The sequence below is a fragment of the Equus asinus genome, chromosome 2 (genome assembly GCF_041296235.1).
Source record: "Equus asinus isolate D_3611 breed Donkey chromosome 2, EquAss-T2T_v2, whole genome shotgun sequence".
Taxonomy (NCBI): domain Eukaryota; kingdom Metazoa; phylum Chordata; class Mammalia; order Perissodactyla; family Equidae; genus Equus; species Equus asinus.
The window spans coordinates 132,284,866-132,312,023 of record NC_091791.1 but is presented as its reverse complement, the minus strand read 5'-3'; the positions used below and the strand labels follow the sequence as shown (position 1 = coordinate 132,312,023).

At 41.8% G+C, this 27,158-nt stretch overlaps 1 protein-coding gene and 1 long non-coding RNA gene across 3 annotated transcripts in view; one reads left to right on the top strand and one right to left on the bottom strand.

Moving 5' to 3' along the window:
- The window catches only part of IQCH (IQ motif containing H), a 177,027-nt gene extending 150,783 nt beyond the window's left edge, over window positions 1-26,244 (top strand). For both annotated transcript variants that reach the window (XM_070499300.1, XM_070499298.1), the window contains 5 exons: window positions 3,811-3,981; window positions 12,855-12,977; window positions 17,862-17,923; window positions 20,496-20,604; window positions 25,116-26,244. In XM_070499300.1, the coding sequence (XP_070355401.1) occupies window positions 3,811-3,981; window positions 12,855-12,977; window positions 17,862-17,923; window positions 20,496-20,604; window positions 25,116-25,229 (579 nt within the window). In that variant the 3' untranslated portion in view covers window positions 25,230-26,244. The remainder of the gene's footprint in view (window positions 1-3,810; window positions 3,982-12,854; window positions 12,978-17,861; window positions 17,924-20,495; window positions 20,605-25,115) is intronic.
- The window catches only part of LOC139042218 (uncharacterized), a 31,134-nt gene continuing 10,999 nt past the window's right edge, over window positions 7,024-27,158 (bottom strand). Inside the window, exons 2-4 of the long non-coding RNA XR_011498709.1 lie at window positions 21,311-21,394; window positions 21,140-21,220; window positions 7,024-8,833 (exon numbers count right to left, since the gene is read on the bottom strand). This is a non-coding gene — a long non-coding RNA (uncharacterized lncRNA). The remainder of the gene's footprint in view (window positions 8,834-21,139; window positions 21,221-21,310; window positions 21,395-27,158) is intronic.

The following is a 27,158-nucleotide window of genomic DNA, read 5'->3' as shown; positions in this document are numbered from 1 at the left end:
TTATATCCTGTTCTTGCTGTTTTGAGTATCTTCCTACATCATCAAAAGTTATTCACAATCATTATCTTTAGTGACAATATCACAGACTATTCCATCCCTTGCATGTGTCCTCTTTTTAACCAAGGTCCAAATGTTGGAAAGCTGCAATTTTTCATTATTACAAGTAATGCTGAGATGAATATTTTGGTCTTGCTTGTGCTTCTTAAGGCCTTGATGTAAATCTCTTTAGTATTCTAGCCATTTTTGATAAAATAATTTTCAAATATCATCAATCAGTCAAAGAACTATCCACAAGTGATTTATGACTAGGAGCTGGGACACCTTGGTTCCTCATCCCACCCCTTTGATACCTGGCTCTGTAACATAGGGCAGACCACTTCCCTCTCCACCAGAGTTGCTCCACTTCTAAAGCAAACTGATTGTATTAGGCGATTTTTAAGAGTCTTTCGAGCACTAACCTTCAGTGATGTTTTCCCTCGCCCTCACATCTAATCAATTAACCTGTCAAGCTAGTCGTTACAAGTCCTGCAAGTCATGTCAAAGCCACCTCCTAGACATTTAAAAATCCATCCACTTCTCTCCATGCCCACTCAGAGTGCCTCTGTACAAGCTTCATCGTCGCTCATCTAAATGGTGATGGGGGTAGCCAGCACAGAGAAAGATTAGGTTCTCAAGTTAGCATCCAAGTCCAAAAGCAAGAATAGGATTAAACGAGACCCTGTGTGAAGGCATGGGGCTGGCACAGGGGGGATGCTCAAGGAATATTTGCTGCATTTGAATCTGAAACCAGCTTCAAGAGACCCACCTAGACCCTGTTCCGGAAAGGCTGCAGAGGAGGGAAGCATCGGAGGTGCCCTGCTGCGAGCCGAGCCCTGCCCCAGACACGGGGCTGCGGGAAGACAAAGACAGCAGCCTCCCCTAAAGGGCTGCCGGTCCAGAGGGGGGACAGGAACCCCTGTACACAAAGCAAGCATGCCGCAGGCGGTGTCTTCAATGGAGAAACCAGATGGAGAACAGAACAATTATCTGAGCCATTCAGGCAAGCCTGCTGCTGAGGAAAAGGCTGAAAGAAATTTGTTCTACTATTTCTTTTGTGAACCGAGGGGGTAGGGCAGCCTGGGGAAGCAAAGTTCTTCTGCTCTGGAAAGACCAGAGTTCTGGCCCGTGCTCTATGATCTTAGGCAAACCAGGAAGCCACTTTTCCATCTCAGTACCTTCGTTGGTCAAATGGAGATAGAGTAATACCAGCATTGCCCAAAGCTAACCACCTACAGGATTGGGGTGTTGTGAGGTTGAAGACAACGATTATGAATGGGGAAAACAGGTATGATGTGGGGCAATCTAATAATAGCTGCATCGGCGACTGAAAATGTGTGTCCTAAGATCCCACTCCTCTAAAAGGAAATGCTTAGTAATCATAAATAACATTCGCATAGAACTTTATCATTTGTAAGGCAATTTCATGTGTATTTATTTTATTTTGTTTTCAAAATCTTTGGTAGGTATTATCATTTGCTCCTTTTACGCTTGAGGATCCTGAGATTGAAGGAGTTTAAATAACTCATTCAAGTTCACACTACTTGAGGGCCAGATTTAGGCTGTGCGCCTCCTCAGTTCTCTCTTTCCCCTACACTGTACTGCCTTCCCATTAAAATCCTGATCACCAAAACATTAATGTTATTAGCATAAATATTAAAAATGGGTGTTAGATACATTTCCCTTTGATCGAGAACATTAAAACATCAAAATAGAGGCTCTTGGAAAAAAAACCAAGCCTGACGCGCAAGAATAGCAAAGTTCACTTTCTCGTGTTAAGGAAAAGTAGCTCTCTCCATCTGATTTGCATTTCATGCCATACAGCAGGAAATATTTAAGTTGACAAATAGGATGTTTACAACTGCAACAGATACTTGGCAGTTAGTTTTTAACAATTGTTGCAAATGTGATTTATTTGCTATTATAAAAGGGCATTACTGTGCGAATATGACTCCTGAAATTAGCTTCAGTTTAGCAAGGGGCCCTGACAGTTTGACCTCTTAATATCCTTATAATGATGCCATTTACAGTCAATGCTTACTCAAGTCACTCACTGCTAGATTTGTTTGAGAGGAGTCCACTCTAGGGCAGATATATTATGTATTTTAACATACCGAGTTGGTGTATGGGGCAGATGTAGGCCTTCTAAGACGAAAAAAATGTTTAATCAAGTCTTCACAAAAATGTGTTAGTTTCCAACTTCCTACAGTGAAAATGCATTACTGCTAATTACAGCATACTCCAGAAATACAATACTTCATGTTTTCTCCACAAGACGTTTCCACGGCGTGGATTATATTAAACAAGAAAGTGTTTTGATTCTCTGCAACTTGAGCTTTTAATTTGACTGGGAACTGGTACAGGGTAAGGAATGGCCGGGCCAGGAGCAGTGCCATCTCCTCCATCAGGGAATGGGAAGAGGGTGGACTTGGAGCCAGGCAGAACTAGATTCAAATCCCAACATGACCACTTCCTGGCTCTATGGACTTGGGTACCTCTCTGAACCTCTGTTTCTTCATCTATGATGTTTATTTTTAGGTTATTGTAAAGATCTGAGGTGTTTGTGAAGCAAGTACTTGATACGTGGGAGCCAATCACGTTTGTGTTGCTTGTCAAAGCTCAAATGTCACCTTGTTCGTGATGCAGCCCTGACTTCACTAGACAAACTCAGTCTGTCCTTTCTTTCTGCTTCAGCAGTACTTTGTTCCGTCCCTTTATTATATCATGTATTACATTGTGTTGTAATTAATTGAATACGTATGTATTTGTCTTCCCCTTCTTGATGGCAGGACCTGAGCCTATTTATCTTAGACACTTGCGTGACTAGCATAATAATACACCTTGAGCATTGAACCAAGGAGGATTCTGGGGTGCTGCTGGATTCAGTGTAGGGATGGGGGTGACGTGCGCAATTAAGGATGGTCTGCCGCAGGAGAGGGGAGAGGTGGCACATGACCCACTTTTGCCATCGCCAGTTTAGCACACAGTAGATCCTCAGGAAACATGTGTCAAAGGAATTGATGGACATTACTCAGTTACCTATTAGCTTTCTGTAGCTGATTGCTCACATATGTCTATTTTTCAAAGCATTTTAATTTTCATTGCACCATCATATTCCTCTAATAACGCTGTGATTCAGCCGGGGTGGGAGTTTTCACTGCTTCCCAGTTGAGGATACTGTGACATCGTGGGGGTAGTGAAGAGACTTTCCTGCACTCTCCTAGCAAAATGGTGGTACAGCTCAGACTTACAGGCCAACCACAGGTTTCCTTAAGAATCACTGAGAGGCCCAGGGAGGCCAGCTGGCACTGCTTTTTCTGAAATCAGGGCAAATTGCCCTTTTCTCATAATTACTCATTCTCCCCGTCTCTGTCTGCTCCCTTTAGTCTCCCGCCCTCTGAAGCTCCTGTCCAGCCTCATTTTTCTCAGTAGAAAACATTGCCCTGACCGTCTTAGAAATGGCAAACCACAGGCAGAAAAATCAGAGTCAACATAAACCTTTCAGAACCGCTGCCTCCATTAGACTATCTTGGCTAGGTGTTTGCGTTTGTGTAACTTCCCACAGGAACCTTGAATCTTCTGTTGAGAATCAGACTGGGGGCTCCACCCTTCAGCTGAACGAAGGAGAGACAGAAGCAAAAACATCTATTCCATTCAGTCACGTGTTCACTGGTTTAGTTGGGTCTGGTGTGGTTTGGTCTCGTCCCGGGAGGCTGAGCCTTTCTCTCCCGATTGCTCATCTCAGCCTCACTTCTACGGCTCCTGTTTCACCAGGTGTGGGCGACAGGCCTCAAGCTCTCCTACAGTGACCAGCTGGCCCTGACTCAGCTCACCTTATACCTGACCAACGGCCATCTGGATTGCAGTCTAAGCACTCTTAACATGCCCCGCTTTGTCCCCAAGAAAGAGAAGAAAACGAGACGCCTTAATGCCCCATCAGTGCCGGTAAGCACCAGACGCCGCCTGATTCTCTATGGTGTTCGGCAACACTCAGCCGCCACTTTCTGAGCCCGGGCTGCGTGCCAGGCTCTGAGTACAGAAGGAAGAAAGACCCTCAGGCAAGTCACTTACCCTCTCAGAAATGGGTTTCTGGAATACGAATGTATTGGTCAGAGGAAAGGGGAGAGGGCATTCCAGAAAGAGGAAGCAATGTGTGGAAAGGTGAAAGAGCATGGGGTTTTCCAGGGCAAATCTGTTTGGGTGTTTCCCTCAGTCCTCAACTCACTCCCCTGGGCAGGTATATCTACACCCACTGCTTCAGTTACCAGCACCTTCTGACAAAACCCATAGAGTTCTAGCCCCAATCTCTTTTTTGAGCTTCAGCTACCTAGATCCAATATTCTACAGAACTTTTCTGCCTAGAGTCCTCAGGGTCACACTATTCCAAACTGAATTTGTCATCTCTCCTCTCCTTAGACTTCCTCTTGGGGGGTCAGGCCAGAGGCTGGTCAGACACCCCCACACCCCCTATTCCACATCCAGTCAGCAACCAGCTCACGCTGACGCGAGCTGCTGAGATGCCTCAACTCAGACCCCTCCTCTCCCTCCACAAAGACTCTGCCTGAGTTTCGGCTTTCATCATCTCACACCGGTATTATGATAGCTCCTCGCCAAGATTCTCTGCCCCGCTCTCTCCCCTCGGCCTAACCACACACAGTCAAGGTGGTCACGGGCGAAAAGAAAATCTGAGCATATCGCTGCCCTACTTACAATTTTGAAATCATCTGTCATCTTCAGGAAAATCCCAGCTTCCCAGGCCCCAACCTCCCATCTCATCACTAGCCCCATCGCTAGGGTGGCTGAGGCCAGCAGTCCTGGTGCCCGTTGAGGTTTACCAAGCTCAGAACCCCGGGTGACAAAGGGGGCTGTCCGTGGGGACAGTGGGCTAGGTTGGGGAAGGAGAACAAAGGTCAAGAGGACCAGGTGGCCCTTAGTGTAGGTGGGATGTGAGAGCAGATTGGGGCTCTCTGGCCACAGCTGCTCTGACAGCCAGTGGGTTTCCTCTGCCTTCTCCTACAATAGTGGGCTTCAAGCCCTTTGTGCAAATGAAGCTCTGCTTGAGATCCAAATATATCAAACAGATAAAAGAGGAATTCCAGTGGTTAATGGGGCTCCCACACGGGTGCCCTAGAGACATCTTTTCAGAGCAGTATCTCCTGTCTCTCTGCCGGGCCTCTTTGGGTCCAAGAGATGCTTCTGGATTTCAAGAATTCTTGTTTAGGGGGACGGCCTGGTGGTGTAGTGATTAAGTTTGCATGCTCCACTCTGGCAGCCCGGGGCTGGCAGATTCGGATCCCGGGTGCAGACCTATACACCATTCGTCAAGCCACGCTGTGGCGTCCCACCTACAAAATAGAGGAAGATTGGCACAGATGTTAGCTCAGGGACAATCTTCCTCAAGTAAAAAAATTTTTTAAAAAATCTTTGACTTTGCCCAGGGTCCCCACAGTCACTGGCCTTGGTAGGAACTCAGTGAACACTTGGAAGGGTAACCTGGAGAGAGTGCCAGACGTCTCGGGGTCTCAGGCAGCAGCCTCCTTCTCCTCCTCAATCCGCTTATCCTGTGAGGTACCCTTGCTCATGGGAACGCCCTAAATCTCTTTGCTTATTAAGAAGAGAAGCAGAGTTGGACTCAGGAGGAGAAACAGACCTCTTTTAATTAGATCCCAGAACCTCGCTGGGAATTTCCCAGGTCCGACCGTACCTGTGGCCTCCGTCCTCACCAAAGGAACCTGCAGGACCCTAAGTTCAATACTAGAGGGAGGGACAGGAACAAAAATGGAGTCCTTCTGGCCTAGAGAACCTAACTCTGTGCCATTTCGAAAAGGAAGCTGAGTTAGTATCCAGCAGAAGACTTCCAGAGACTATTGGCCGCGCTTGAGCGTGTTGCTTCAGAAGGCGGGAAGCAGAGGTTGTGCTCTGCATCAGAGAGACACTCTCGCACTTTCCTCATCTCGCTTCTAGGTTTCAATCCTAGCCAGAGGCAACATATGAGCATTCTCCTGTGATCTAGAGTCTTAAACACTTTTAGGAGTTGCCTGCACGCAAAAAGGAAGCATTATGGTCATCCATAATTCAAGTATCTACACAATCACGGAATAAAAGCTATGTAGGTTTTCTGATGTGGGGGTAAATTGGTTTTGGTTTTAGAAAGATAAGTTGATGGTCTCATCCTGGTGCTGCTGTGCATGTGTACACAGGCGATAGGCGATTTTTAAAAGAAGCATGCACATTTGCACACACGGTACAATTTACAACTAAACTGAAGCTTCCTGAACAAGTGTGAACAGACTGCGATGCCGTCAGGTTTAGGATCAGTCAGTTGACAGCCCCCTTTGAAGACTGAAGAAAAAGGAAATGCACAGATGAAACCACGATGGTAATGAGGGAGCTTTCAGAACTAATGCCTATAAAATGCGTCCAGTTTGGGCCTATTCCCTTATATAATATGCTATGCAGGGGGAAAGCAAAAACTTTTCTGGACTCTAAAAAGAGCCGTTGTCACATATCAGAAACAGGTGGCAAACACCTGTCATTTAGACCCAGTCAGACCAGGTGCACAGACTTCTGATCCAGTGTCCACCACAAATAACTGCGTGAAGGCAGATACAAGACCGGGTGAGTCCCAGACGTGCGTGTTTTAGAAACGAAAAGGAGTCACCTAACGACTTTTTAACTTTTAATTAATGTTCTGTCAGAATGGGCATAAATTGTTACCCTTTTCTACCCATCTCACTCCTCCTCTCTTTGTGGACCCCCCGCGTCACGGTTGGTAAGCAGCCAAAAGGGACCCTCTTTGCAAACATCTTAAAACAACCCAAGTCATTTATAAGCATTTTAACAGCACATGATCTATAATGAATGATTAAGTAAAACCTTTTGTGTTAAATTATGATGTTAATAATGATTCTGTCTCCTGTAATTTATTATGGATTCTCAAACGCTTCGGGTTTGATTTTGATAGAATGCAGCAACAACAGAGTTTATGTGATGACTTTATTTTTAGAACTCTTCTTTGAAGGCACACATTTTCCCGCTACTGCTGCTACTGTAATTATGTACAAAACCAATCACTCATTAGAGTTAGGATACATTATCTTCTAGACAGATGAGGCTAAATAAGCAACACATTAATAATTCAGAGAGCAGTTCATTATGCATCTGGATGCCTGCTTCGTAACTGAAATAAGAACCTCATCAGCCTCTGCCAACCCTTAAACAATAGTTCTGTGTTATTGCAACCACAGTCAAGTTTACGCTTGTTAAACTGCTACTTGGATTATTTTATCAAACATTCATTTATTTGTGGTCCCTCACTGCTGAGAACAGATTTTGGAAGCTCCTTTTTTAAGTTAATGATTTGAGCAATGGGTGTTATTAATTCTCAGAATATTATAAACATGATTAATTTTCAGGCAGAGATTTATTACATAAGGATTTCAACTATGTCAACGGAAATGCATCACTGTCAAAACAAGTATCATGGCGAAAATAGAATATGCTCCACACTTCAAGTGCTGGTGCTCAGAACTAAATCAATTTAAATTGTGGCTGAAGCAAAATTATATTCTCCAGTGAAAAGGAGTATTTCGAGCTTCCTTTATTTGGCTGGAAGCATTCTTGTTAGACTGTGATTTAGATAGGTAGTTTAATAAGACCAGACTTCTACCGATAATATTTTGTCTTCTCTTTTTTCCCCCTTGTTTTACGAGAAAAGGCGAACCTCTGAAATTCCCGCACATTCCAAATGTGGCCGGTGGGAATTTGGAGTGAAGAGCACTGGTCTGGAAGTCAGGGATCATGAATTCTAGACCTCTCTCTGCCTCAGTTTCCTCATTTGTAAAATAAGGGAGGGCTAAATGACCCCCAAGGTCTCTTGAGGGATTTGACTTTATGGGGCCTCTAGAACGGGGTCTGTACCAAGCCTGGCCCAGCAGCCTCATGTGCAGCGTGGTGCTAGGAGTGGGGGCATTTCCTCTGAGGGACACAGGAAGGGCCCATCCCTCCCTTTTCTGCAAGAAAAGGTCTTTTTCTTGCATAATCTTTTAGAAGGGAGTAATATTGTTGTGACAGGTCATATCCTAAGTCCTCATCAGCTGTCACCTTAGCCATCAGTAAATACTTTCAGCAAAAACCAAGAAGAAGTAAATTCCGCAGGTATTAACTCAACACCTGCTTTATCCCAGGCTCTCGACCAAGCACAGAGGACATGAGGATGAGTAAGCACAGAGCTCCAAGTTTATCAAAGGACACAGACAGGCCAGCAGATAACTATAATGCATTTAATAACATGATAATAACATCCAAATGCATTGAGGCTTACTCCACATCAGGTATTTCATCTAAGTGCTTTACGTGAATCTTTATACAATCCACTATATTAGGCAAGTGCTGTTATTATGCTTGTTTTTAGATAAGAAGACTGAGGTTAAGAGATGTTAAGCAACTTATGGAAGGTCACTCAGCAAGCAAGTAGGGAAGCCAGGATGTCACCCCAGGTTTGTCAGACTTTAAAGCCTGTGTGTCTGACCATTGCACTATCCAATGATCCGACCCCAGAGTAGAGCCTCATTCTGGAAGAAGTCTCTGGTTGAGGCCCTAGAGAAAGCTCCTCTTCCACAGGCACCTTCACCTCCCTGTGTGATGAGGTTGTTTCCAGGCATATTGCCATTATCCACTGGCTTCTCATCTCCTCTGAGCTCAGCTGAGACTCAGTGAGCACTGAACAGACCAGATGGTCGTGGAGGAGTCTTCTGATGCTGCAAAATCCATTTAGCTTGTGATTTCCTTGGCAAACCTAAATAGAATGTACAGCATGAGAAGAGAGTTGATTACACAAGTGAACCTTTTAAAAATGATGTTTTCTATTTTTGTATAATACTTATACAGTTATATTCTCAATGGACATGAGCTTATTTGGTCCCCATGACAACCCCAAGAAATAGATGAGACGGGGATTATCATACCCATTTTATAGATCAGGAAACTGAGGCTATGCAAAGTTAAGTGAGCTGCCCAAGGTCATAAAGTTAAGTGAGGAGCAAAGCCCAGGCCTTCTGATTCAAGCCCCTTTCAAATGAAAAGATTTATTGGTTGGTTGGTCAGTTTTTACTTTAAATTATTTACTTTATTTGTGAAATTATTTAGTTTAACAAATGATAATAAGAGCTAACAGTTTGTGAGTGCATACTCTGTGCCAGACACTGTTCCAAGGTCTTTACATATTCATTTAATCTTCATGATGATCCTGTCACTTGTGCTATCAGGCTGGAAGACAACCCTGCATTAGTGACAGTTTTTTCTGGTAGCATCCATGGAGTTGGTTAAGACAAAAAACAAGTAGGTGAACCATGTATGTTCACCTTTATTGGCATTATTATAACCCATTTATTAAGCACTTAATATATGCCAGGGATTTCACCAAGCACCAAGGATACAAAGACATTTGGCAAAGTCCCTGTCCTCAAGGAGTTGAAAAGAAATGTAAAAATAGCACATTCACAAGGAGAAACCGCAAGGCCGCATTTCAGTGCCCTTTGAGTGACAGCCACGCAACCTGCTGCTGGAGCTCTTAGGAGAAATGAGTGTGGACTGGCAGGGACAGGGGACACTTTACTAAGAACACAGAACTTTGTCTGTCCTTAAAGACCATGGCAGTCAGTACATAGTGAGGAGAGGGAGACCTCCTCCAGGAGAAGGGCAGAGGCTGAAGGGAGCTCGTGGTCTGTCAGGAGATGGCAACGAACCAGCTGGGCTGGGGCAGAGAATCTGGGAAGCGAGTAGTGAGAGAAGCAGTTGGAGCAGTCCACTGAGCAGGTTTGGGAGAGTCTGCCTGCCAAGCCACGTGTCTGGATTTCATCTTGAAGGCAAGGATGAGACCCTGAAGAGCTCCGAGCGTTGACTAACCTGAGTTTGGGAAACGATCAATCTGGTGGTAATGCTCAGAATCCCAGGGACCAGTCAGGGAAGGAACAGCCTGGGAAATTACCTTTAGTGCTGGTCCAAAATGCTCCAGGCCCTGGAGATGCTTTCAAAGAAAGAGCAACACGAGTAACTACCACGTGTCAGGTGCCACGTGCCGTGGTAGGTGCTTATCTAATCATCAGGAGTCAGAGAACTTAAAGGACATAGTCAGATCACATGTACAGTGAGTGGCCTAGTCAGCTCTGAACCTCAGTCTTTCTGACTCCATATAACCTTCCCACTACAGAATTCTGTCTGCATCTCCATCTCCCAGGCAGAAGGAGAGGCAGCTCTCCAGGCCATAAAGGTCTGGAGTAGGATGGTGAAAGTAATGGAAAAGACATAGCTAGGAGACATGGACCAAATATCCTGGCTTTTCCTTCAGATTCTTCATGAATCACAAGCCCAGCTCTGGCAGGAGGGAGAATTGCATCTGTCTCTGTAGAGAGGAAGAAACCCCAGGATAGCCCGTCCTTACTTGCCGTCCAGTAATACTGGACAGGGAGCTCTTCTGCCCAGCTTTGGAGCCAAGATACATAGCACTGAGCTGGATCCTGCGACCAGATGCCTGCCTATCTCTCTCCCTCGCTCACTGGGGCCTGCTCTTGGGTTTGCTAGTTTATATACCATGGCAGCATAAGACAAGTTTAAAAGACAAAAATAACCTTGGAATTATCTTGTGAATTCATGGTAATTACTATGCAATTACATGCTCAGTAACCACAATGGAATTCCAGAGTATTTACAGTTCATTTCCATGTACAAAAACTCAGGCTCCTGGGCCTTCCTCGTGAAGGTAGGAGCGTGGCACAGCCTGGCATGGCAGAAGGAGCAGGCCTGGTGGCCACGCCCCTCCAGACTGACTAAAGAGCTGAGCCAGAACATCTCTTAGCCAGTTCTTGTCAACCCACCAATCATTTCTGCCAAGCCCACCAGAGTTACACTGTCCTCCAAAAGATATCCTCTGGGGCAAGGCCTGGAATGATTGTCCTAGGTTGTCATTCTCTAGGGATGGTGTGACTGTCCTCTGTGCTTTATGAATCATCTGCTGCTGCCCCAAAGCCCTCATTGACTGGAAGTCCCCTGAATTATATCCTTTGAAGAGTCTCGAGTCAGACGGAAGTGCTATCTACTTACTCTGTGTCATGTATCCATTCTTTCTTTCATTCAAGAAACACCGAATGCCTGTCCTCTGTTAGCATCATGTCCAGGCTGGGGATTCAGAAAGCGAACAGTGCCTACCCTCAGGAAACCCCAGTCATGCAAGGGAGACAGCCAGGGTAACAATTCATGACAGGTCGGGGTGATAACAAAGGACAGCTGCGGGGCATTTGGGGGTCAAATAGTTTTTCTTTTGTAAAAATAAAATTCTCAACGGTTACAGATGGAACAATACTAATGGAGGTGTGCAACTCAAGAGGCATTAGCCTGCGGGAGCCTAACATTTTTGTAGATGTGGACTCTGCTTACACGTGGGAAGAGCAGGCTTAATTAATAGTACTGATAACGTGACTGTCAGATACAGTACTTTATGTAAGTGTGGAAGGAAAAGACACAATATGTGGAAGAAATATATCACAAAAGGTGAACCTGAAATCTGAGCGTGTGTGTGTGTTCGCACGCGCGTGTGTGTGTTGTGCAGGCGGGGAAAGGATGTTCATTCTCCACTGGGCACTCAGTCAGCCCCAGTTCCCCTGTGTTATCTCAGAGATGGAGAGAAAGCCTGATGTCTCACAATAGACAGTCTTGGGTCATTATAAGATCCTTGCAGCCAGCTGTGGACCGGCGGCACCTCCTTTTTCTTCTCCTGCTCCTAGTCACTGCACAAGGGCAGACACCTGGTTGCCCAGCACTTGAGGGCTCCCGAAGTTCAGAATCTGGGCCAGGCACCTTCATTTTCTATGCTCTAAGCTTGGCCATGGCTCTATGTGCAGTTCTCCAAATTCCCAGTTATCCAAGGACAAACAAAGGTGATTGTCAAAGGCAAATAGCACATCTCACAAAGGACATGATACAAAACTGCCAGGATCCAATGCTTTCTTTTGCACATATTAAATTTAAATTTTTTAGGTGATATCATTATTGAAATACTTTAAGCTACTATAACCAGTCTCTTTGGGATAGCTCCCACTGATAGGCAGGCAAGATACAGAATAGCAGTTTCCCAAACTAAGAAAGCAGCTGGAATCAAAATTCTAACATTGGTCCCCTCAAGAGGTGGACTACACTTAGTGACTTGCTGCCAAGGAGTGCAGTATGGGAAGGGGGAAATATCCTTACAGTGAGAAACCTGGCAAGAATGACCTTGGCCAGGTGATCAAGGTGGGCAGCATCAGCGATAAGTCAGGCTGATAGATGTACCCTTGATACCAGGTGATGAAAATGGCAGTTCACTGATGTAGGCCTCTTCTCAAATACACGTGAGAAAAATATCAAACAAACTCAAATTGAGGGGCATTCTACAAAATACCTGATCAGTACTCCTCAAAACAGTCAAGATCAGGAAAAACAAGGAAAGACTGAGAAACTGTCACAGCCAAGAGGGGCCCAAGGAGACAAGATGACTAAGTATAATGTGGTATTCTGGACGGGATCCTGGGACAGAAAATGGGAATCGGGAAAAACTCAATGAAATCCAAATAAAGCACGGACTTCGATAGCAATGTAGCAACTGGGTTCCTTAGTTGTAACAAGTATACGCATCAATGTAAGAGGTTAACAATAGGCAAATGGGGTGAGGGGGATACAGGAACTCTCAGTATTATCTTTGCAAATTTTCTGTTAATCCACAACAATTCCAAAATTGAAAGCTTATTTGTCTAAAGAGTCTGACGTTCAGTTGTGGTCTTTTCCAGTCGCTGGCAGCCAGCCGCTATGCAATGATGAGCACCCAGCTGAAGCACAACAATCTCTCGCTGGTTTTCCACTATGTTTTTCTCCAGATGTGTAAGGCCCACGGCATTGGCTATGACATTGAGGTATGAAGGATACAGCTGGCCAGGACTGTACCAAATACAGGCCTGCAGATGATCTAGGCAGCTAATAGTTTGGTGCCCCTTCAAACAGATATTCTTTAAGCGTTAGTTTGGCGTGCAGTCAGAGGAGGGCTGAGTGTGCTTGGGGAAGGGTGGAAGGGCAGCTCCACAGTGGGTGGCATTTGGTCCTGGGAAGTTGAGCTCTGTCCCCAGACTTGCAGACCCACCTTGGTCAGGCAGATTTAGGAGGCATTTGGGGGACCATCTCTTGTCTTGAAGCAGGCCCTGAGCTTCCTGACCCCACCTGAAGCTGCTTATCAGTGAACAGCCTTATTCTGCTCGGGCTGCCATAACAAAACACCAGACTGGGGGGCTTAAACAACACAAATTCCTTTCTCGCAGCTCTGGAGGCTGGAAGTCCAAGGGGAAGGTGCCAGCCAGGTCGGTGAGAACTCTCTTCCTGGCTTGAGGATGACTGCTTTTCTGCTGTGTCCTAACATGGTGGAGAGAAAGAGATCTCTGGTGTCTCCGTAACCTCTCTTATAAGGACACGGGTTCTACTGGAAAAGGGCTCCACCCTTATGACCTCACTTAACCTTAATCACTTCCTTAAAAGTCACTTCCTTAAAATCACTTCTATTTCCAAGATAGTCACATGAGGAGTTAGGGTTTCAACATAGGAATTTGGGAGCAGTTCGCCTGAGGGTGAGAGCTACAGAAAGGGACAGACAGAGAGGCACCAAAGACATAACTGGCATAGTTTAATGGGCTCTGCCTCCAGGTTGCCTATGCTAAACAACTTATAAAGTAAGAAAGGTGAAATAGGGAAGAAAGAGAAATATGGATTGTAGGTAATGGGGTGATAGAACTATATGAAGATGAAAAAGTAACAGAAGAAAAGAGAGAGATAAACTCCAGAGACTAGAAGAATCCGTAAAAGGGGAGTCAGGGGGCAGAGGAGGGGATAAACAGAAAGACAGAAAGAGACCAAATAATAAACAGAAGTGGAAGAAGAGAGAAGAACAGACAGAGTCACAAAAATCTGAAGTGAGAAGAAGGAGCCATGTGACTACTTGGAAAATTTGGAAATTCTCCAACAATATCCTTGCTTTAGTTTTCCTGAGATGGGTTCCCATCTCTTCAGACCCTGGCGTCCATCCCAGGTCAGAACTCTCCACTTGTTCTTTTAATTACCTTTTCTTGGAGAGGCAGCTGATGAACCAGTGTTTACAGAGCACCCAGTATGAGCTAAGCACTATCACTTCACCAACTCTTTATTCTTCATATCTCTCCTGTAAGAAGCTAATATTTCTACCATATCACGGGGGGAGGAATTTAGGCTTAAAGGGTCTAAGCAGTTTCCCAAGGCATTTTGTAGACTGCCTGACTCTGTAATTGTCCATAAAGTCAAACACGATTCTTTCTCTTACACCAAGGCATCCCCATATGCCTTTTTCCCCCGAAGGGCTATACCTCTTCCATGTATATTTCTAAAATATTATTACCAATCAAGTCCAAGAATTCTTCAATCCATTTCAAATACTTCTTATGTATTCTTATTATGAATACTTACGTATTCTTCAGCTGAAGCAACACAAACTTCTCTATAGCCCCCATGACTATCTCTCTGTATTTTCTTACAAAAGAAGAAAAAAAGATGTGCTTAGCAATTAATTTCCCTAAAATTTTATTGCCTCCTTGGGTTGTGCTGAATCTAAAAAAAAGATCACTTGCCCTAATTCCAGTGTAACCTCTGCCCCCTGCTCCCCCTCTTGGTCGAATTTAATGTGGATGCTCTTTCCAGAAAAAGAAGCAACGTTAACAATACATCATTATCAATGCTACCAAAAGAAGAATCCTCAAAAGTCCTTATTCTCAACATGTTTTTCTTCCCATCACTATCACAGAATTTCAAATGATATTTCTTGTCCAAAATCACAGGGGGGAAAAAAAGGGAAATGAGATCACCCTGTGAGTTTATTTTTCCTTGCTGAATAGTGGAAGGAAGCATTGCTGAGTTTGTAACCAACTTGGTGGGTCTCATTCCTGGTATTTCTGTAATGCTACAAAATACCCCCACTGATTTCCTAATGAAATGAAGTTGTAATGAAAGCCATATGGAGAGAAGTGTCATGTTTACTGCTTGTGACAGTGTGGGGCAGGACTGGTCTCACACATACATGAACAGTGTGCCATGGTCCCAAATAGCTCCAAAACCACCAGCGATCATTTCCTCAGGCCAGGATATTGCATGGTGGCAATCACTAGAGCTTTTCACAAATACTCAGATTCTCTTCCTTCCAGGCACATGATGGAATTATGCTTCCATATTGGACATCACGTAAAGGATGCAAGATACCTTGCAGATCAACTAGTCAGTGGTTCTCAACCCCAGCTGCCCATTAGAATGACTTGAGTGAGGAGCTTTAAAAAGTACAGATGCCCAGGCAGGGCTGGGATTAGGGTGAGGAAAGTGAGGCACTTAGCCAGAGCACAAAATTTAAGGGAGCACAAAAAAAATCCTCAGTAATAAAGGTAAATAATATTGTTATGCAATATGTTAAAAATAAGAATTATTGCAAAAAATCCACGATGAACAAAATATCAAAATTTTAAATAAAAACATACTGATTTTTTCTTTTTCCTCAAGCTCCACTATGGCTCAGCATGGCACCCAGAGCCCACCCTGGACCAATTAAATCAGTATTTCTGGGGATGGAGCTGAGGCATTATATCTTTTGAAGCACTCAGATAATTCTAACATGCAGCCTGCATTGAGAGCCACTGTTCTGGTCCAGTGTCTGTCCTATTCCCAGATTTCCTAATAAAATGGGGAGTCATGAGCACTCCAAATTCTGGCATGTGATATTTTTTACCAAATCCCCAAAATGTAGTTTTCTTTTTGTCCTTTCAGTGATGAGGAGTTCACAACTTCACGGGGCAGCCATTTCCACTATGAGACAACTCTAATGTTAATGTTTTATTTGGAGAAAACTGTTAAAAGATAATTTTCAAAAAAGGATAAAATCATGCCTCTCATACAGATACAAAGTTAAACACGTGATAAAGATTTTATTTAACAGAGAAGAATTAGGCAGGTGTTATAACCAGTACAAAAAAGAATCCAAAAAAACAAACATCTTTATAGATCAGGAATATTGAAAAGAACAAGCAAATGGAGGCAAAACTGGTTTTTCCAGCAGGGGAACAGGAGAGGAAAATCAATTCAACCTCTACCAGACTGGACAGAATTTGCTTATCTCTCAGTCACCTACGACTTAGAGAGTTGATAAATATCTCCCATGGAATCAGGGCAATAGAGTGTGGTTTAGACAACACATAGTTTTCCATTGGAGGACAAATTATTTTCCAAATAACAAATTATTTTCCAGTTTTTTTAATCCATTGCTGTTAGAGCAGTGGTTTTCAAATTTTGATGTGCATGAGAATCACCCAGGAAGTGAGCTAAAAGGCAGATTCCCTCCCAAAGATCCTGAGCTTGGACAATGGCCATGAAAATGCCTTTTTAGAGCCAGCCCTGATGGCCGAGCAATTAAAGTTCAGCATGCTCCACTTTGGTGGCCTGGGTTCAGTTCCCAGGCATGGAACCACACCACTCGTCTGTCAGTAGCCATGCTGTGGTGGTGGCTCACATGGAAGAACTAGAAGCACTTAGAACTAGAATATACAAACATGTACTGGGACTTTAGGGAGGAAAAAGAAAAAGAGAGACAGATGAAGATTGGCAACAGATGTTAGCTAAGGGCGAATCTTTCCCAGCAAACAAAAAAAAGATTTTGAAAAATGGCTTTTTAATACACACACTAGATGATTCTGAATGCAGTTCTGAGGCTCAGACTTCAAAAAACACCTAGTCCTGGACAAGAGATAACAAGTGTTGGCAGGATGTGGAGAAAAGGGAACCCTTGTGCACTGCTAGTGGGAATGTAAACTGGTATAGCCACTATGAAAAATAGTATGGAGGTTCCTCAAAAAATTAAAAATACAACCACCATATGATCCAGCCATCCTACTTTTGGGTAGATATCCAAAGGAAACAAAATCACCATCTTGAAGAGATATCTATACCCCCACATTCGTTTAATCATTATTCACAATAGCCAAGATATGAAAGCAACCTAAGTGTCCATCTATAGATGAATGGATAAAGAAGATGTGATATATATACACACAATGGAATATTATTCAGCCATGAGAAAGAAGGAAATCCTGCCAATTGCAACAAGACAGATGGACCTTGAGTGCATTATGCTAAGTGAGATAAGCCAGACAAAGACAAATACTCTATAATATCACTTACATGCAACCTAAAAAACCAAACTCGTCGAAACAGAGAGTAGAATGATGGTTACCAGGGACAGGGGTTGGGGGAATTGGGGAGATGTGGGTCAAAGGGTACCAACTTGCAACTAGAAGATGAATAAGTTCTGGAGATCTAATGCACAGCACAGTGATTATACTGTCTTATATATTCAAAATTGCTAAGAAACTAGATCTTAAATGTTCTCACCACAAAAACGAAATGGTAATTTTGTGATGTGATAAAGGTCTTAGCTAAAACTACAGTGATAATCATATTGCAATATATAAATATATAAATCAAATGTAGACCTTAAACTTATTATATGTAAATTATATCTCAATGTTATATGTAAACTATATCTTAATTTTTTTAAAAAAAATCTGTCCTAGAACACATCTATTCCATATTCTGGAGGCAGCCTTTCCAAATGTGTTTCTCACAATATTTGTAGGTAGCGGTACAGTTCAATTCAAACAGTCTCAGTGGTCTTAGTATAGAACATTTTCTCTACTTTGCTTCCAACATAATATGCTATTTCTTTTCTCCCCATTCAAATTTTGTAGGAAAGACAAGGAACTGTTTTTATATTATACGAACACCTGAAGAGAGACAAGTTTGGAATGTTGTGAGTATGAAGTGTGTCTATGAGACGTAATAAGCTAAGAAAATAGACTATAACAACCAAGAAGAATGATGCTCCTCCTGCATTTTAATCAGCATGCTGATTTAGCAGAAGTCTGTCTTGTTTTATTTGGATCGTCAAGTATTTCATAAAATGACTTTAGATGTGTCAGTGGGAGTTCATAAATATAATTGATTAATTATCCAAAATGGATGGGTAAGAGACTAGTTTGAACCACATATTCCACTCAAACACATACACATACAAGGCACAACAATCTGACTGATGAGGAACCAGCTCAGATGTCCTGATTGTGGAAGGGCAGTTGTCATTCTGGAATGCTTAAAAAAGTGCTCTGGTGACTTGGCAAGATGCTCCCCAAAAGGCAGGGTCTGTAGCCCCTCCTCAGGTCCGGTTTCAGCCCTGACAGTCTTTTTAAGATACATTCATGCTAAGAAAAATCTTGCGAGTAGCATTGGGAGCTTTCTCTATGCTGCCCTGTTTCCCCCAAATTTCTCTCCAGGGCACTTTGGAGAACTGGCAAAATTGTCTCCTCATCTAGGACTCAAACCTTTAGAGCCACAGCCCTGAACTGTGTCTTACTCATGTCTTAGAATATGGTTATTTGGCACCTTTAAGTCATCCTAAATTGGGAAACTGTTTCTACCCTATATTTCTCTTCCTTATAACATCTACAGTGTATTGAAAAAGAAAAGATGAGCAAATATATACTTCTCTTCTTCGTGTTGCTTGATTTTCTCTGGAGCTTTAAGGAGAGGCTTTTCATGAGATGGCTGGGCTTGGTGTGGCTTTATTGCAATCAGGTCACATCCGGTGAAGAACGTTAGTTGGCCATATCTTTAGGAAAGATGAGGGTTCCAAGAGGGGATGACTTTACAGACCAGAATTTTGTGGTTTGGCTTTGCTGGGATAACTTCATACTGACTCTGTTTATATTGGGGTATTCCTGGGAATAGTGGAATTTGAGGAGAAATTTCAAGAAAGGGAAAATGAAGGAAATTCTAGATAAGATTTAATTAATAGGAAGAGGACTTAGAGTTCATTCAGTCTCTTGCTTCCCAACCTGGGAACCATGGACCCCAGGAGGCTGATGAGGGATGGTGACAGGGGCTTGAATCCATGTGTGGACCCAGATCATACAAACACAAACACACACACACGCGCACACACACATCTGTATATATTTTTTAAGTATGGCTCTCAATCTTTAGTATATATAAGAATCACCTGAGAGGCTTGGTGAAACTACACATTTCCTTGTCCCAAACCCAAATTCGGATTTCATTGATCTGGGGTAGAGCCCAGGAATCTGCTGTTTTAAGAAGCATCCAGGATCTAATACATACTGACCCTGTAGCAGTAAAATACAAATCATTGTTAAAAATTATCGACTCTGAAATTGCCTTTGGCTATTATTCATTCTCTGAAAAGAAGAGATGCTAATGTTCATTAGCTATAAGGGGTAGGGATGGGCAGTCCTTGGATTTGGGGAATGTAACTTGAAGTTTGAAAACACTGATCTAGTTCAAGTCCTTCATTTCGGAGAAAAAGAAATAAAGACCCAAAGAGCTTAAGTAACTCTCCTCAAAGTCACACCATCAGTGAGTGGCAGGACAAAGAGCCCTGGTCTCCTGTCTTTGGGCCTAGGAAGACTTCTACTCCCACCCTGACCCAATGGAAACGCCAGCCAGGCTAGAAGGCAGCCATTCCAACAGGGTCTAAGCCGTAGACTCAAAGGTGACTTCTTTACAGGTAGAAACTGGCACAGAAACAAGCCCCAAAGTTTTCTGCAGCTGCCTTAAAGGGTAGCTCTTCAGCTTCACCCCCACAGGATAGAGCAATTTTTAAAAATTAATCCATTCACTTAATCTATTTTTTTCCTTACACTCAAAAAATAACTAGAAAAAAACACCCTGGAGTTTTGTTTCCAAGTTAAAACTTAACAACAATCTGGTTGTTCAGGAATGTTCACTGACCGCAGTATAATTCTACAGGATGGTTTGCAAGTTGTCTCTGAAATCTTGAAGTGTGTGTTCAGCTTTATAAAGGCAGCTGTTCATGAACGGGGCACATTCTTCTCTAAACATGGATGGGGCACACTCATATGCAGCAGGAATCACTTGTAGACGTGAAATAGAAACTAAACCCCAGATAAGAAGTCTCCAGAATACTGAGGTGCACATGTCACCGTAGACAAGGGAATTGTTAGGCATAAATTAAACTTAGCAACAATTCTCTTAAACCGATTTAAACAATTTTTAAAATGAGCTAATACATCTGTCCTAGCTCAGTGGTAGCCTTTTGCTAGGAACGACAGAAACTATTCCTATATTCTGCTAAGTTGATTAATAAAAAATATTTATTACACAAATCCTTTTTGTTGACAAGTTAAAATGGAGCCTCATCTTTCATATCTCCCTGAAGATTGCCACCTTGTGAGATTGAAAATACTCATTAAATTCCATCACCAGACAGGCACAAATGAGAGGGTGATTGTCTCTAAGCATGTGAGGGGAATCGTTGGTAAACTCATTTGTTTGGATATCATTAACAGAACAATCGGTGAGAATCTCCAGGGGGTCCTCGTGACCTTTGCTCGCAATCTCTTCATCATCCATCAAGAAATATCAGCACCTAATATGCAAGGCGAGACCAATTTTAAGGTGAGGTGTTAATTAACTAACGATCCTGGTTAATTTCTATACAAGGGCTGAAAATACCTCATGCTGGATTGTAAACAAGTGCTAAATCATTTTTTTTTTAATTGTAAGCAGTACATATTTTACGATGTGCAGGGTCAATATTGTAAGGTTCCCACTGAACCCGTTAGTTAAATTTAATAGTTTGAAACTTTGTCTTTGAAATATAGTAGACTTGTGTTAAGCTGCTGCCATTTTCCAAACCCAAGCTTAGAAGACAATGAGACTTTTTGATGTTGGAGGTGAAGTTGAAACGTCACAATGGAGCCAAAACAAAGACTGTCGCAGCCAAAAATCCTTAATATAATCTACCTACATTTCAGATAACACAATGTCTGGCTAAGGATTCCTGGGGAGCCCAACTTTCTAGAGCCAGAGAAGTTCTGAGACCCCAGGAAGGACCAGGTGTGTGGGAAGAAGCAGAAGAAAACCTCAGCTTCTACATGAGCCTGCTACTCCACCTGTTTCTCTAAAGTGGGGTAGATGTTTCATCACTAACCTTTTGAAGCTTCCAAGCGGCCTTTAAAGATCTTGGATCAGGAAATCCAGTCATGTGTAATTGACTAGACGTCTCTAAACTCTAGAAAACAGGAGCAAGATCTGTATAAGAGTTTTAAAAATACCAGCTGAACAGAGGTGAACACTTGGTACGGACCACCAGTGTCTGTACCTGATTCCCAGCTTGAGTCTTCATCATGTTTGAATGGGTCAAATAACTCCAAGGACTCAATCAGAAACCACATGTGATTCTTCTCTAAAAGGAAAGTCCAACAAAAGCTTGATGAAAATATAATTTTTAAATACATTTTTTTTTCCTTGAGCTAGGGCCTGCTCCCTCTAGTAACAGTAATAATAATAATATTGCTTTACTCTTTAATGTGATTTTATGAGTTGGAAGAATGACCATTGCTTTTCCCACAACATGACTCAGAAGATTCAATAAAGAATAGGCCCGATGTTGCATCATCGACTTTCATTGGTCCTAAAGGACCTATGCTCATCATTTATATTCTAAGTTCCTGCCAGCTAGCATCATTTCATCTGTTACTGTCATGTGCAAAACTCTGAGCCTGTCTATATGTCATCAGTTTAGTCTGTCCAAATATAGCTAACAATCAGAATCAGATGGTGCTATGGATTGAACTGTGTCCTCCCAAAGTCTGTGTATTGAAGCCTTAACCCATAATGTGATCATATTTGAAGATGGGGACTTTTGGAAGTAATTACGTTTCAATAAAGTTTATGAGAGTGGGGTCCTCATGATGGAATTAGTGCCCTTATAGGAGACCAGAGAGCTTGCTCTCTCTCCCTCCCTACCATGTGAGGATACAGCAAAAGATGACTATCTGCAGGCCAGGAAGAGAGCCGTCACCAGGAACTGAATCAGCTAGCACCTTGGCTTTGGAATTCCCAGCCTCCAGAACTGTGAGAAATAAATTTTTGTTAAGACACCCAGTCTATGGTATTTTGTTACAGCAGCCTGGGCAGACCAAGACAGATGGTTTATCCCCAAACCACACAGACTTAGCAGACTCCAAGCTTGGACGTGAGGTTGGCAGAGCCAACTACCGTTGACAAAATGAAGCCTATTTCTCTGACCTTTGTCTGACTCCCCAAATCATCTCAATGTTTCTAGGCTTCTCCAGTGAATCATTGTTACCTTGACTTTTCTACTCTTGCTAGAAGGTCTAAGGTAAAAACTTTAAATCTCAACAAAATAGGAATAATAGCAAAAACGTGAAAAGTGGAATAGATTCATTTTTAGTAGTATTTTCTGTCTACTATCCTCGCGACATTCTAATAAGTATTTTCGGTTTGTAAACAAGGATTTACCAGCAAAGTAAAGGCTGAATAAAAATAGAAGGTAATGCAGAAAAAGCATTTAACAAAATCTAACATCCTTTACTGATAAAAACACTCAGAGAAACTAGGAATAAAAGGTAACTTCCTAAACCTGATAAGGGCATCTAGGAAAAACCCACAGCTAACATCATAGTTAATGGTGCAGGACTGAAAGCTTTCCCCCTAAGATCAGGAGCAAGACAAGGATGTCTGCTCTCACCACTTCTATTCATCATTGTACTGGAAGTTCTAGCCAGGGGATTTGGGCAAGAAAAGGAAATAAAAGCCATGTAGATCGGAAAGAAAGAAGTAAAACTATCTCTATTCACAGATGACATGATCTTGTATATAAAAAAATCCTAAAGAACCGAGAAAAAACCTATTAGAGCTAATTAACAAGTTCAGCAAGGTTTCAGGACCCAAGATCAATATACAAACATCAACTGTATTCCTATACACTAGCAGTGAATAATCCAAAAGTAAAAAATTTTTTAAATTCCATTTACAATAGCATCAAAAAGAATAAAATACTTAGGAACAAATTTAACAGAAGTACAAGATCTGTCCACTGAAAACTACTATGGGGGGTCAGAATTGGCCACCCCAAATGTGTCTCTTTGGCTTGACTATTTTTAAGAATAAAAGACTGAAAGAAACTTTGACCTTCCCCTCTCTAACTGCCTAAAAGCATTTGAGATAAAAGGCCTGTCCTGGGAACAGCCATCCCCATAGATAACTCTGGGTATCAGAAGACTGTGAGGGTCCTTGCTAAGCCCATTCTTATCAAAGTTCTGTCTACCAAACATTTGCTTTTCCATTTCCATGTGAATTGCCTACCTCCCCTTTGAAGTCCCAAACCACTACCAGCAACATCGTTCTTTGTCTTTAGCTGAAGATCATATTTAAGGTGGCAGCTTTGGCCATTCTGGTGAGTTGCTCAGTTTTCCTGAGTTTCTCCTGTGTATACATGTTATAAAGCTTTGTTTGATTTTCTCCTGTTATTCTGTCTCATGTCAATTTAATTCATAGACCAGCCAGAAGGACCCAGAGGGTAGAGGAATTGTCTCCCTCCCCTACGCTACAAAACATCATAAAAGAAAAAAGACCTAAGAAAATGGAAAGAGATTCTGTGTTCATGGATTGGAAGACTTAATATTGTTCAAACAGCAATACTCCCCAATTGATCTACAGTTTCAATGCACTTCCTATCAAAATCCCAGCTGGCTTTACTGAGTAAATTTACAAGATGATCCTAAAATTCATGTGGAAATGTAAGGGACCCAGAATAGTCAAAATAATCTGCAGAAAGAAGAACAAAGTTAGAGGATTCATGCATCTCGATTTTAAAACTTACTACAAAGCTACAGTAATCAAGATGGTGTGGTACTGGCATAAGAAAAGACATATAGATCAATGGAATCGAATTGAGAGTCCAGAATAAATCCATACATTTATAATCAATCAATTTTTAACAAGGTTGCCAAAACAATTCAATGGGAAAAGAATAGTATTTTTAACAGATGGTGCTGGACAAATGGATACCCACATACAAATTAATGAAATTGCACCTCTACTCCATGGCATATACAGAAATTAAGTAAAAATGGATCAAAGACCTAAATGTAAGAGCTAAAAGTATAAAACTCTGAGAAGAAAAACATACATATAAATCCTCATGACTTTGTGGTTAGCAATGCTTTCTTAGATATGGTACCTAAAGTGCAAGCAACCAAAGTAAAAATAGATAATAGATACAATGGAACATTATTTAGCCATAAAAAAGAAATGAAGTTCTGATACATGCTACAACATGGATAAACCTTTAAGACATTATGGTAAATGAAAGAAGCCAGACATAAAAGGTGACATATTGTATCACTGCATTTATATGAAATGCCCATATTAGGCAACTCCATAGAGACAGAAAGTAGGTTAGTGGTTGCCAGGAGGTAGGGCAGGAGGAAAGTGGGGAAAGGCTATGAATGGTTCCAGAGGTTCTATTTGAGGTAATGAAAATATTCTGGAATTACTTGGTAGTGATGCTTGCTTGTGAATACACTAAACCCACTGAATTGTACACTTTATAAGGGTGAATTTTATGGTATGTGAATTCTACCTCAATAAAAAAATAACTAACTAAAATAAAATGGAAAGGTGCCATTTTTCTCTCCAGAAACCAATGGAAATAAATACTCCCATCAGCCTACTAGCCCCCATTTTAGGATGGCTTGACCAGTGCTTCCAAAATTATCTGTAGGGAAGGACGTGCTTGTTTCATTTTTTCCAGTCTATCATGGATCAATACTTTTGTAAAATACAACAAAAATGAATTACTAGAAAAATGAAATGAAAACATTAGACATAAAATAGAAGCCCATTTTTTTCATTACTACATTTAATAGACATAAAAATTTCTAGGAAGGTTTCCAAGTTCTTACTGTCAACTTTTTTACTCATTTCATCAAGACTGATAACCAACAATTTGTAGATGGGTGCTGGTTGGTAGAGCACACTTTGAGTAGACCTGGTCTAAAGCACTCAACTCCAAAAAGAAGCAAATAACTGAGGGCCTCGGGGGAGGAGCTATAAGAGGTCTTTAAGTAAGGAATATTGTTTTTATTGTTCATTTACAGACCGCCATTGATGATATTGAAGACATTCTAGGAGTAACAGAGGAAAACAAATTGAGATTTCAAGAAGAGCTACAGTCCAAAGATGACAAAAACCTCTCTAAATCTGATAAATGAATGATCCTGGAATCCATTGCTGATTTTGGATTCCAATCTGAAGCGAGCTTTCCTTTTGCTGTTAGGAATAAAAGGGGGAAAGTTAGGTTGCTTTGTTTGCTGGGAAGCGTTATCAGAACGGGTTACAATCTAATGCTCTTTTGAAAAAATTGTGTATTAAGTGATCTTATTTTACTTATTAAACCAAAACCTATTTGTGTTTTCACTTGAGAGTGCTGAACAATCTCTCTTCCCAAACTCAGGAAGAAATAGTCTAACAAGAAAGTTACAAGACTTACTAATGTTGCTTCTGCATCAACCTCTTTATAAACTTCAGGATTATGGAGATTTTGTTTTATAAAGTTTTCTCCTCTTATTGTTAATAGTAATTTGTCTTCTGCATTTAAAAAATTGAATGAAGGCTTAAGCATTGCTATTTGGCAAAACACAAATGTCTTTTCTTTTTCAAGAAAATTACATTTGTATGGACTTTTAAAGCAACTCTTTATCATTCATTGTATTTTTATTGTACCAAGCCACTGTTTGTTGTTGCCATTTTTCAAAAAGTAAGGTAAGCCAACATCTAGTTAACTAAAGCATCAGAATTTATCTAGGTGGCAGTATCTGCTCTTAGTTTAAGATATAGTGTAACTCAAGCCCTCTAGCTTGAATAAACATTCGTACTCTCTAGTTCTCCATTTAATACAGCAGTAGAATATTTACAAGCTTAATTCAACAGTACCTTTTAAGGGGCAGATTGTTAAAATTATGCAGTGCTGACACTAACTCTCCGCATTTGCTTCGTAATTATTCAAAATATTTCTACATCACCCAGCTTTACGAAAGGGTGAATATGCAAGTCACAACACCAAAATCACGTAGTTGTTTTAAAGAATGACCTTTATATCTTTAAAAATACTTGAGTGCGTTGAGGAAAGAAGGGGGATTTCTTTACCTATGGAATTTCAATAATTTTTAACTGTGCCTCAGCCACAGGCTGAGTTTCTACAATAAAATTAACATTTGTGTGTGTGTCAGCTTTTGTTTTGCTATAGTTGGAAATACATTAATTAGCCAGGTTTCCTGTCTGTGCTAGGTACAAGGATGACCTCTTTTTCTTGCCAGATCGCTCTAGTCCATATGAGGGGCCCATTGTCCAGACACTTGACGGATAGGAAGTACTACATGCCCATTAGAGCCTCGCCTCGATTGAAGCCAGAGCAACATAAGGTCCAAGAGACTCATTAGTTCACTGGCACAATCGTGTCCTGAGAGTAAATGAAACCCTCTGTCTCCTTATGGCTCTCATCTGCTCTGGACTTTAAAAGAAAACTGTCTCTGTTTTGTTCAGCACAGCAGTGCATCTTTCACACGGTGAGATCCCCCTCCACAGTACACACCGGTAAATCTACGGGGGAAGTTTTGCATGTGAATTTTGATTAGCACTCTTGAGCCTCAAGCTGCTGGCAAGAGTAAAATGAGTTCACTCTCCAGGACCTTTTTTTTTCACTCACATGATTGGTTTCTCAAACAATGCACTTCCCTTCGTTGCGTCGATCATTAGCATACCCCACAGAATGCCTGCTTCCAAATTCAGGCCTTATGTTCCGATTCAGGGCTCACTAGAAAGTGATTGGGAGTAAAATTCTCTACCCAAAAACCTACACATTTGAAATGAAAGGAGAAAGATTGGTATAATAAAACAATCACTTTGACTAATTAAGAAGAAGCCAGAGGACCAGATTAAATTAGTGAAAGGTTTTAAATACAGAACATTTGAAAAGAAGCATAGTCCATTATCCTTTAGCACATATATGTAGCAAAGATATTGTGCTATTGGTAAACTAAGTTTGAAAAAAAACTCCTATGTGTGTGTACAATGTATCCTAAACACAAACTAACCGCGATGAATGGCTGAGCTTTTACTATTCTAAACAGGAAACTGAAATC